This window comes from Anser cygnoides, chromosome W, assembly GCF_040182565.1.
Source record: "Anser cygnoides isolate HZ-2024a breed goose chromosome W, Taihu_goose_T2T_genome, whole genome shotgun sequence".
Lineage (NCBI taxonomy): Eukaryota > Metazoa > Chordata > Aves > Anseriformes > Anatidae > Anser > Anser cygnoides.
Genome location: NC_089911.1, coordinates 7,270,009 through 7,282,463, shown reverse-complemented (window position 1 = coordinate 7,282,463; position 12,455 = coordinate 7,270,009). Strand labels below are relative to the sequence as shown.

The window sequence follows — 12,455 nt, the reverse complement described above, 5'->3', positions numbered from 1 at the left end:
CGGAGATGTCTAAGCAGGGAAATGCCACCAGGCTGGCTGAGGAGGTGGATATCCTAAAAGGAGAGTGATATAATGCTAGGAGAACCACACTGCACCCTCCACTGCTGTACTAGAGGGGCTCAGAAAATACTCCTTGCATTTAGACTAGCAACACGTGTGTGGTTGACCAGTACGACCATTGCTCAGCATCATCCCTAGGAAGCCCAGAGGTGGGTACAAAATAGCTCAGATGAACACACAGAAAATATTACTGCTGAAAGCACATAGGGATGTCTTTCACCCCAGTGAAAAAGCTTGGTGAAAAAGCTGCAGATTTTGAGCATCTTTGATGTATTCCTCTGCTTAGACTGTGCAACCCAGGGGCTATTTGCAACACCCCTCTGTCTTCCCCAAGCCAAGGAAGAGAGTGAAGCTGAGACAGTCTCTGGAGATGACAGACAAGGAGAGAAAACCTCTGGCAGAGATGGAGTGTAGGAACGGGTGACAACTCACAGGGAATGCAAATGAACATAGAGCTAGCAAATCCTTTCACTGCAACAGCATGTCCAGAGGATGAAAGGTGAAGGTAATAGGCCAGAAAAGCAGCCCTGAATTAGTATAAATATCAAGCTACCTAGGTCATGGCTCTCTCAGTTGCAGACATGCGTCAGTACAAATTTTATTTAGATTTTATTATTAAATTTAATATCAAAGCCGTGTGTGGTGAAGGAGAGCATTGCATCCAATTCAGGGCAGCTGAGCTTCGTATCCTAGTGTTTGAAGACTGTTCCCATCCATCTGCTTATTTTCAGGGTTTGTCCATCGAGCAGACTTTTTACCCTCTCCATCTTTGCCCTGTTTTCTGTGTTCTGATAGCGGTTGCTGCCTCACTCGTGGTCTGTCTCAAACAGGCCAGCATCTGGCCAGCACCTTTATCAAAGGCTGATGCCCACACCCAGACGTTGATGTGTGGCAGGGACCCCAGAGCCCATGGGAAGATAAGAGTGTCACACACGTTACCCATAAATGAGAACCCCCGTTATAGATGTCTCAGAGGAGGTTTGCTTTTTTTTCGCAACGCCCATATGTTATTGATCTGCAGCCCGTTGTGCTTTGATACTGATCCTTAGGTTCTGTCTGTCTGTGTTGGCCAGTAGTTCCCGATTTGTATTTGTACAGTTGATTGCTCGCTTGATAGCTAAGCTCAACAAACCTGTGTTCACTGATAACTCCTAGCATGTTATCTACTAGGTGACTACAAATAGAAGTATCGGCTTTCTGCTCCATACTTTTCCAGGAACTGAACTTAGACTGAATCTTCTAAAATACACTGGGGTTGCTTCCTTCCTTTCTTCCCTCCCTCCCTTCCTTCCACCCTTTCTTCTTTCCCATCACGATCATACTTCTTCTCTCATTCATCCATTTCTAAATTCATTCATTCCTAAACATACACACCAGGTCAAACCAGCCAGTTACCTGGAATCTCCCCCATCTTACAAGCATTGTTGGCGATGATCATTGCCATTTCACAAAAATATTAAAGGGTGATTTTTGAAAGGATTGGGATTTCAAATTAAGAGTAAAATATCTGTCTTTCCTATGTGTACACTCAGTGTTTCAACCCGACTTCCATCTTTATTGTTACTGGTAATTACTTTAGCCCTGTCAAAATAATAAACATTTTAGTAAGAATGGAAGAAAGTGGAAAAAAAATAAACACTTCAGCGTGGTTTGCGTACACTTTCACTAGCTTCTCTTCCCCTCTGCATTGCTGATAAACTCTTTCCCTACTCTTTCCCTTGCTGCAAATGTGGTTACGCAATGGATTCTTGTTACCTGCTATAACCTTTGATTTATTTATTTCATTTTGCACCGTTGACTTCATAATTATGACCCAATAAGCCACTCTGCCATATTCTCTCCTTAGTAATTTGGTATGATTTTGTCCTTCGGGATGGTTTTTCACCGAACATTACATCACTATCACTCCTGTCAGCCTATCCCCGAGCAGCAGCCCCCCACCACCCTGGCCAGCCCCCCATATTAATTGTTCAGCATGACGCCAGATGGTACAGAATACCCCTTTGGCCATTTGGGGTCATCTGTCCTGGGTCTGTCCCCTCCCAGCTCCTTTGCACCCCCAGCCTCCCTGCTGGCAGGGCAGCATGAGAAGCTGAAATGTCCTTGGCACTGCTCTGTGACAACTAAAACACCGGTGTGTTATCACCACTATCTTCATCAAAAATCCAAAACCCAGTACCATGCGAGTCTCTATGTAAATAAATTATCTCTGTGTCAGCCAAAACCATGGCAAGAGGTGTTTGGATAATGCCGTTAATGGTATGTTTTAACATTTAGTTTACCATGAAGTGCCTTGGCAGTTTGACTTGACCATCCTGATCATCAGTGCTCATGCTGTCTTTCAATAATATCATCGCTTTCTCAGACATGCCAGGATCAAGCTTCAGTATCGTTGTCATTCTTACAGTAAGAACTCAGCCATTTGTCCTTTTGTCATCAGACCTACTGTGTTGGGTGTTTTTCACAGTGCTTCTCCAGGAGACGTGAAGAAAAACGTGAAGGATGCTCTCCGTGTGTCTGAGGAGATGCATGCTAAGACAAGTGAAGGGTACTCCGTTTGCATTCTCCCTCTGGAGGCTATAAAAGCACCTAGCATTCACCCTGAGCATAGATTTCAGTTCCTACGTGTTAGTGAGGGCCCTGCATGTAGGAATGAGTTAGGGGGAGAAAGGGTAACCGTGAACTGAACTTTTTTTGCTAGAACAGCTCTATTTGCTCTGTTTTCAATGGGCTCTTCTCCTGCTGGAAAAGGAGTTTGAGTAACTGAGCCTGGAAGCGAACACAGCGCGTTCAGTGAGAAGTCCCAGGGAAACATCTCAGCTGGCTGCAGCTGCTGAACAAGCTGACCTGGGCTGCGCTCTGTGGATAGGACATGTTTCACCTGTGTGCTCTCAGGGGTGTGCTACCCTCCTCTAGCAGCAGGAGAGTAACATGCTGGAGGGCAGGGAGACGTGTCCTACCCTGGAGGGTGCCCAGAGCTTATCTCAAGGCCAAAAAGGGTTGAGGGATGGAAGAGACAAGAGATGTACAACTCAGGAGGTTCAATCCCCAAGCAGAAAGGGTGCAAACTGACTGCTTGCACACTGAGGTTTTGAGACGTTTGTATCCCTGGGTCCAAGGGAGTGGCAGGAAAGCACACAGGTACCCCTGGTACCAATAGCTGGTTTATACCCAGTGCTCAGCCGGCTTCAGCTAGGTCTGGATCCTAACGTCTGTCCCAGGGAAAGGCCATGTTCAGGCCCCGCATCCTGTCCTGATAGATCCTGTCGAAGGTCTCACTCTGTGCCACTGTGAAATGGTTCTTCCAGTCCCCGCAGATGCCTGAGGAAGGAACATTTCTGCCTCAGCACACCCCAGCGCGCAGCCCCCTTTCTGCGCAAAGGCACAGGCTCAGCTCTTGGGTACAGTTACCACCCTGAGGGGCTGTCCAAAATGAGATACCTTCCCCATGGACCCCGTTCTACACTCCCAAATGCAGATGTTGCTGCCCTCCAGACACCCTCTCTCTGGCTGGCCCCTTGGGGACACCAAAGCCCCACTGCTTCACCCACCACGGGCCCCCTCCCCGCTCACCCTTCCTCAGGAACCGGCCCTTCGTCTGGTCCATGATGTCCGCGGGGAGCAGGACGGAGCTGCACATGGGGTTCTCCCTCATGGCTGAGAAGGAGGCATTTCGAACTACCGAGGAGACAGCGTCGTCATCTAAATCCTGTCCCAAGAACTGGCAGATGCGCCTCACGCTGCCCTGCAGGTCCTGGGGGAAGAGATGAAGCCTGTTAGCGCTCGGGGGCTTGTGACACATCAGCACGTCTGGAGCTGGTGGGTCTGCCAAGGTCTCTACCTGTTTCAGCTCTTCATAGGTGATGAAGAAGAAATTTTCCTGGTCCTTCATCTCCATCCAGCCTTGGACGTGTTCAAACCAGGAGCCATGGGGCACTGATGAGAGACAAAAGGCAGCAGGGGCATGGGTCAGATCCTGCCAGGGTTTTATAGGGTTTGCTGACCACGACTTCCTGAAGACATCTGAACTCTGTAGAAGAAGGCAGGGAAATGGAATTTCTGTCTGCTGCTGAGCCCAGCAGGGCTTTGCAGGCCTGTGTGTGTCTCTCCAGAAGTATTTTTTTTTTTCTTCTTCTTGAGCCATTCACCCTTCTGCTGGGGGAAGCTTGGCTTCACAGCCATCATCAGTGGACCATAGGAAAAAAGCCCTGAGTCAGAGGTGATGAGAGACCCCCTCCACAAATGCTCTGAGCAAGCCACAAACCACACTCACACTCTCCACTGAGAAAGTCCCTCAGGAACTGCTCAAAGGACATGGGGTCCTCATAGCTGCTGCACATCTTGGAGAAGTAGTAGTAGGAGACAACGACGTCTCGAGGATCCCGTAGGGTGTAAATAACCTAGGGTAGAGTGCATATAGGATGGAGACACTCATGCCAAGGGAAGGCAAATTGTTGGCAGTGTCGCTGGCTCTGTAAATTGAGGGGTCTGGCACAGAAGGATCAACGCTGTGCTGGACCCCATCACACAGACCTTGGGCAGGGGTTCGTGAACACACAGGTTCCATAGAGCCATCAGAGCTTCCCCAGAATATCCAAGGATGCAAGACGTGAGATAGGGGGCTGCATATTTCCATCTGGGTGGGGGTGTAGGACTCCCACCCTAGGCCAACACCAAAGTCCTCACCCACCAAGGCCTCCTTACTCTTAACACTTAACACTTAAGATTTCCCAGATCATGGGCAGTGGCCCTCCCAGCCTCCCAGTCCCCTTCAAGCTCTGCGTGGGTGCCTGTCCCACCTTGGCAGTGGAATGGGAGAAGGACTTGGGGAAGATGTGCCTGGGGAGGTGGCAAGTCAGCAGACGAGGTGAGGGGTAGCTGAGGGCTGCCTCCAGGCCCAGACGGGTGGAGAACCAAGGCATACGGTCAGAATTGAGGACGGTTTGGCTCCAGCTGGGGTGGCCACGGCTGCGAATGAGGCTCAAGATCTCGGTCATCCACACAGTGCCTGCCAGGAATAGCAGAGATGCAGGGACTTGCCCAGGGGGTTGGGATGGGTGGACCTCACCAGCACCCTCACCACCAAGGCTGTGCCCTCCAAGAGAAGGCTCTCCCTTGCCCATGCAAAAGCACTGTAGTGAAATAAGGAAGAGAAGAGGAAGAGAAGAGGAAGAGAAGAGGAAGAGAAGAGGAAGAGAAGAGGAAGAGAAGAGGAAGAGAAGAGGAAGAGAAGAGAAGAGAAGAGAAGAGAAGAGAAGAGAAGAGAAGAGAAGAGAAGAGAAGAGAAGAGAAGAGAAGAGAAGAGAAGAGAAGAGAAGAGAAGAGAAGAGAAGAGAAGAGAAGAGAAGAGAAGAGAAGAGAAGAGAAGAGAAGAGAAGAGAAGAGAAGAGAAGAGAAGAGAAGAGAAGAGAAGAGAAGAGAAGAGAAGAGAAGAGAAATCTCACCCAAAACATTCTTGTTCCCCACCACAAGAGAAGACTCACCCTCCAAACAGCACCTGGAGATGATTCCACAATCCCACCCATTTTCTGCCCCAGTACCTACAGAGCACTCCCCCAGTCTCCCCCCCCCCAGCCACCCCTGCTGTACCAGACTTGGGGTAGGTGACGTTGAAGACATCATCGTCCCGCACCAAGAACTCGTTGTGGGCAAAACTCAAGCTGTGCTCAGAGTTGTAGGCAGGGGGGAATTTAATCCCTTTGTACGTCACGTAGTGAACCGACATTGTGCCCGGATAGGGACAGGGCACTGCAGCTCTGCAGCCCTGCACTGGGGAGGGAGAGAGACAGGGCGGCGCTGACTCCCAGCCAGGAAACATCTTCCCACATAGCAGGTCCCAAAGAGGACCCCATCCATCCCATTTCCCAAACATCAGGGGAGGGGTGTATTATGCAGTGGCACACACTGATACTCTCTGATCCTTCCTCTTGGGGATCGTACATCAACAGCAGGTTGTCCAGATGGGGAACTGCTGGCTTATAGGGCATTTAAGAAACCCTAGGGCTAAATTCCTGCTAATGAACCAATGTCTCTTCTTCCTCCCGTGCTGCCCCAGGTGTTTACCTGCCCTCACAGCTTGGATGGGTGTGTAGCAGTTATCTTAGCAGGATCTTGGGCCAGCCAGGGGAACTGGAGGCAGCTGGAAGCCAAAAATTCCCTGTCCGGTACCTAAAGCACAGCTTTACCCTGCTGCAGGAGCTAAAGGACCTCGGGGCTTCCAGGAGCTGGAGAGAGAATAAACAGCAGAGGAAAAGGTTTCCTACCCTTGTGCTGCCGTTCTGGAGCAATGATTAACAAGCTCCGAAGTCCAGCAGCCCTCCCTTTCTTGCAGGGGGGAAGGGGGTGGGTAGAGGGGGCAGGTGCTTTGGGAGCACAGCAGGGATCTAAGCTGGTCCCCCACGTCCTCTGCCCTGAACCCAGACCCCCTGCAAGAATCCCACTTTTCTCCCATGCCCCTTTGTTTTCCCATGTAACGCTCCATTTTCCTCCAAATGTGCTATTTAAAGCCTCCAGAAAGACCCAAGGAGTCCTCCTGCAGTGCCTGCGTTTCTTACCATTTACATTTCCCACAGCTGCTTTGAAAAACCCATTCTATTCCCATGAGCTGAAGGTCCTTTCCCTTACGTCAAACTACGTTGAGATTGCATCTCAAAAGCGCTGTATCCTCCGAAAGAAGGGGAACAGACCTCAGTGCTGCTCAGGAAAAGGAAAAGGGGAAAAAAAAAATAAAAGCGATTTAGCAAATCCACCTGTGACATTAAAAAATAACCTGCCGGGAAAAGAAGAGATGCCTCTGCAGCAATAAGGGATGGGGTAATTCTTGGTTACTCTTCCTCTTCTTCATGAAAAACCTTCATAACTGAACTACAGGGAAAGGAATAGGGGAAATTCTTCCTCCGGTGAGGCATTATATGGTGCTCCACTCCACGGACAGGGATGTTTAATGCCATTAATTAGAAGCAAGCAAACCCCAAACAATACTTTTAGTAAATAAGGCAGCCACATAGTCAGATGTGAAATTCAAGGAGGTATTTTCTAAATGCTACACTAAGGATGAATACAATAAGCTTTTTCTTGAAGCTTTTCGAAAAGAAAAAAAAAAACCCCGGTATTTTGAAAATGTAATGTAACACAATGTTCTGATTAAGTAGACTGAAAAAATAAGTGAAGTACATGGTGTGTGTGAAAAGTGTTCGAGCAGTAGTAAATATTGGCTTTGAGTGCATAGGACAGTTGTTTTTAAGACAAACAACTAAAACAGCAGTTTCCCTTTTGATCATGTCTTGTTTTCAAAGCAAACAGGAGAGAAAAGGGGATTAAGAAATGTTTAAACACTTCAAAGAGGAATGTTAACCGAACACAGGCAATCAATTAACAGTAGAAGCAAGAAATGCAATTAATTAAATTAGCTTTGAGCTAAGAAACAAGTTAAACAAAACTAAAAGCTTCAAGGAAAGCCCCCCCAAAATTACAAAATTTTATTTTTTCCTTGCAATCCAGCGTAGAATCTACATTCTTCAGAACAGAGCTAAAGAGAATTTAGCTGTCTTTTTATAATCAGCAGTTAATAAATCAGTAGTTAATAAATAACTAGACTTGCCTGACTCCAGTAAGTAAATATACTAGCCTAAATGATCATTTAAAAATGGGCAATTAATATGTTTGTAAACACCCTATTTTAGATGTATAGTTATTTAAAAAATAAGGTCATACTCTGTATTCTAGAAATATATATCTCATCCTATTTAGAAGGCAGTAAAACACTATAAAATGTTTGGTTAGTTAAGACAAAAATGAAAAATATGATACTAAGTTTTAGATATGTTGAATTATTTTTATTTAATAGAACCATCCATGCTACTGGAAAAAAAAAAAAAGAGAGAGAGATAGGACAAGGATTTTAAAATGTAACCAAGTGTTTTAAGTTAAACTTTAAGGAAAAACCTGTAATTTTCGAGATTGTCAAGTAAAAATACTAATATGCAACAATTTCAAATTATACTTGTTACAGCACAATTAATAGAAAGTAAGAAGTATTTAAAAGTGTCCTGGTTGTGGCTAGGATAGAGACTGTTCTCATCCAAAATCCAAAACACAGAGCCATACCAGCTACTAGGAGGAGAAAATAACTCTATCCTAGCCAAAACCAGGACAAAAAGCTAAGAAAGAATTAAGGCATGCTTGTCTTTTAAAATATAATTAGGATGTATGAATAATAAATTCATTTTTGAGCACCAAGAAAGAAGCCCCAAACATATCCAATGAAACCTGAATTCAAGGGAAAATAGAATTAGTTTAAATCAATTAAAGTCATTAATTGAAATTATTACTTTAGTTTAAGTTAACCTAATTAAGGTTATGATAGCAGAGTGAAGTCTCATTAAAGAAAAAGACATTCATGCCAAAGGGGAACAGAAGTCAAACACCACACTTCCGAGCAGCCTGTGCAATTACCCTGTTGCTCCGGGTCCGAAAAGACCGAGTCCCTAGCTGGTGGAAATTAAAAATATAAATAAAGCCCCAAAACGTCAATGTCAGGTTTGGAACTGAAAGGAAAAGAGACTTTTTTTTTTTTCACAGATCTCACCTAAAGGTGACACAGTGGTAATGCACTACCCTCTCTGGGTGCCTAATGAGTTGTTAATTAGGTGTAGACCGCAGAAGGGTGATTTGTCTCAGCATGAGGCAGGCTTCTGGGTCTCCTCTGGAGGTCCTGCGATAAGCGATGCTGAGCAGCACCACGTCCGGATGGGATCATGAGGAACATCAAATGCCTGCTGCTTTGAGACCTGATACTCTGCCCTTCCCCACCGAACATAAAGGGACGCATAAAGAAATTGACATGGCTAATTATCAGGCGCTTATAAACGCAGTCCTCCAGGCTGCTGAGCACGGCGGTCCCCGTTGGGATAAGCCACAAGGAAGTCCGTGTCTCCACGTCACCGTGTCCCCGTGTACACCAGCCGCCCCAAACCAAGCCGTTCCCCAGCTCCCAAGAAGGCAACAAAGCGCGTTGCAGCGCCGAGGTGTTGTCAGAGTCCAAGCAGCTTGGGGAGACGTGAAGGAAAAATCTCATTTTGAACGTTTGAAGACCCCTTCACCTCCTCTGACTGTGCCTGTTTGCAAACCTGTTTGGTTTTGGCGTGGCTTTTCAAACAGCTCCTGCATTTCTTTTATTCCCTGCCTGGGGCAGCTCCATGCAGCTCTGTATCTCTTTGTTTGCCCTGCCTCTTGGCAAGCTTAATTCAAAGAGCTGGATTATCCGTGGGTCCTTGGAATCACTTGCAGCCCTTGCAAACAATTAGGCTTACATTTCCCTGCCTTGTTCTTGTACTGGGGAGATTGGTTTAAGAGGCTATGTTACGCAACGCGGGTAGTTTTGTATTTGAGCTCTTTGAAAAGGTTTACGGAAATCCTGATGGTGACTGTCCGTGCTATCGGTTTATCCTAAGCCCTCTTGTACCGAAACTTTGGCATGAGGATAAAAGGCGGCAGAAGCCTCTCAGAGATTCCCCAAAGCGAATGCCGAAGGACAGGTCTGGTTAGCAGAGTCATGACCCTACAAAATGGCTTCGGGGACTTCAGGTGGCGTGTGACAGGGTCAGTCCTTCCAAGGGACCGGGGCTGGCTGCTCCTTAAAAAAGCACACAGGTGCTATTCCTGTGACACTGCCCAGAGGATAATCCTAAGAAGCTGTCCTTTTTGTACAAAAAAAACACACCTTTTGCACCTATTTGGAGCTATTCTGCTTATTTAAGCGTAATTTCTAAAAACTGTTGGCTGCTCTGCTGGAACGGGCAATTCACACTGACTGCTCAAATCACATCTTCACAGAGGATGAGCCATCTGCCAGTCTTGCTGATGGAAAACCGTCTTCATAACCCTGCAGTGGAGCTGAGACGCTGCTTCCAGTGCTCAGGGCCCCCAGAGTCACAAGCACCGTGAGGGGTCTTGCCCCTTTCGGTAACTTCGGTCCTGGGACTTGTACGCAGGAATTTTAATTTGCCCTTAATGTCCTTCAACAACCTCCGGAATCGCCCAGACCTCATACAGGTGGTACAGAAAGAGAAAAGGTAGCCATGGAGGTATTAAAGACTGACAGAGGTGGCAACGCATGCATCCATCTCAACATCACCTTTGACGTTTTTCTCTGTAGCTGAAGTGAAAATTTCTGCGCCTGCAAGGTCTTCGTGATCACAGCCCCCATACTCCCCACCAGCACCACCCCGTGTACCTCCAGTCACGCGCCGTCATATCTCCCATATCCCCCAAAAACACTTTCCATGATCCTTCCATGAGCCTTCACGGATTGATGCAAACCAGGCTATGGTTCCCCCTGCTTCTCCATTTGATTCCCCGGCTCTAATTTCCTCCAGAGCTGTTGGACGAGGAGCTTAATCAAAATCACTTCTAAATGTGGGGCAGGGAAAAGATTTTTTTTTCTCTCTCCTGGGCTTTCTCCTTCACTGCTACTGAATAAATGTGGCCGCGGACGGGGGTTACCAAGGGGTTGGTGCTTTGTGGGTAGCAGGTGCAGCAGAAAGGAGCTCCAAAGAAGAGGCTGAAGTGAGTCTTTTCCCTTTAGAGGATGATCCCAGGCAGTTCTCCAAGGCCAAATTCCCAAGGATCTGGGCTCATTTCTCCCCGTTTATCAGCTCAGGGTTGGGGGATAAACAGTGGAGAAGGAGCAAGAGCTGTGCTGAGACAAGATGCCCCCCGCTCCCAGCAGGTCACAGGTGTTTGTCTGTTCAGGGATGAGAGCGGGGCAGATTTTTTTGGCTTCACGCGTTTTTAGGGATTTTAAGGCTTCTCGCCCTATTTCCCTTCTTCAGTCTGTTTTCGGAGGGTACTTTTGGATCTGGCTGCAGCTGCAATTTTTATTTATTTATTTATGAAAAAAAAAGGCTTTTAAAGAAAAAGCAATGTGCCATAAACTCATGCAAGTCTAGTGCCTCATTCCTGCAGCATGCCAAGGTTCACCTTGATGCGGAAAAGCTACTAAAAGGGGAAGTTAAGGATTTTTTTTTTCCCTGTTCTTGACCTTTTGGTCATAAAGCCAGAAGCCAAAGTATATTTAACAGCATTAAAAAAGCTGTGATAACGCAGCCCGAGGTGTTTCTTTAGAAAACAATTTGTAACCTCTCAGCAACCTTAGGATATGAGATAAGACATAGATGAAAGTACTCCAGCATGTAAATAACCGCACCAGACTTACGAGATAAGAAAAGCACAGAACTTTACGATATTATCAGTACTTTTGACCTAGGCACAACATGGATTACTTCTTAACTCATACGAACATGACACAAAGGCTGATACGAAGCAGATCTCCATACTTAAAGAGCGTGGTGCAGAGACCTGCGTTGCACGGCACCGGGAGGCCAGGTCAGCCAAACAGGTGCTGTTATTTATTATCTAAATTAGCAGAACTTACAGATCTAAAGACAAATCTGTACGGATTTGTGTTTTGCCGAGGAGACAACGTCCTGTAAAACTGGAGAGCGTCATGGGGAGCAGGGGCAGTAAATGAACCGAACACGGCAGAGCTAAAACCAGCTTTAGCTCAGAACAGGGTTAATTTACCCAAATTCACATAGCTGGAGGAGTGCAGATGGCCTCAGCCAAGCCAGCCGCAGCGGATACCCTTGTTGTCACTGTGCAGAAACACGCACCAGAAGTCCTGACTCAACACAATTGGTGCCGATGTCTCCTTAAGGTGAGATGAGGTGAGTCCTGGAGGCGTACGTTTTTTCCCAGATGACTGCAAAGAGAATTTGGATCAAATGCTAGGACCAGTCAGCAACGTAGCAGCTGTCCTGTTCCTGTGGCCTATCCTACGGAAACATCCTGTGCCTGCCGCTCCCCTGATACTGTCACCCTTGTGCCTCCAAAACGCTCATTGCTCTGCCTGGGAAAAATAGTAGGAACCCAGGACTACGTATCAGATACATCTTTTTCCTCCCAAGCGCAGCTCACTGTGTTTTAAAAGCATATTGCAGCTTAAACCGGTTTTTAAAAACAAGAAGCTTTGCAGAAGAGCAAACAGCTGCATTAAGCATCTGAACTGCACCTGATTTGTCTGCTCTAAGTCCTTTCCCTTGAGCTTGGGTGCTCTACTTTCAAGGTAAATCTGGTTAGGAGTCACATCCCTATTTCACATGAGTCTTGCCTGCAACCCCTGGACAACGGTTTTGGTGAGAAAATGGGCCAGCACTGACCTCGGACCAAAGCCCTGCCCAGCAAAAGGCTACAGAGAGCGGGGTTTTCTCCTGGGATGCCCTGTGCACGCGAATACGTACACGCCAAACCCATGCCCGTCTGGGCTCCAGGGTCTCAAGCAGGGGCGCGCACAGAAATAGGACATTTAGCACACAGAAATAGGACGTTTACTGGCA

The 12,455-nt window shown here is 47.0% G+C and overlaps 1 protein-coding gene across 5 annotated transcripts; it reads right to left on the bottom strand.

Moving 5' to 3' along the window:
• Window positions 1–3,206: 3,206 nt before the first annotated feature.
• Window positions 3,207–7,071, bottom strand: LOC106049358 (sulfotransferase 2B1). 5 transcript variants are annotated; one of them, XM_066987274.1, is made up of 8 exons: window positions 6,615–7,070; window positions 6,124–6,284; window positions 5,650–5,829; window positions 4,860–5,068; window positions 4,334–4,460; window positions 3,902–3,996; window positions 3,634–3,814; window positions 3,207–3,381 (listed from the first exon to the last, which is right to left on the bottom strand). In XM_066987274.1, the coding sequence occupies exons 3-8, from the start codon at window positions 5,783–5,785 to the stop codon at window positions 3,266–3,268; spliced, it is 864 nt and encodes a 287-aa protein (XP_066843375.1). In that variant the 5' UTR covers window positions 5,786–5,829; window positions 6,124–6,284; window positions 6,615–7,070; the 3' UTR covers window positions 3,207–3,265. The 5 variants fall into 5 exon arrangements, with proteins under 5 accessions (XP_066843375.1, XP_047911211.1, XP_047911210.1 ...); XM_048055254.2 differs by lacking the exon at window positions 6,124–6,284 and having other exon boundaries at window positions 6,615–7,071; XM_048055253.2 differs by having other exon boundaries at window positions 6,124–7,070.
• Between the last annotated feature and the right edge of the window lie 5,384 nt (window positions 7,072–12,455).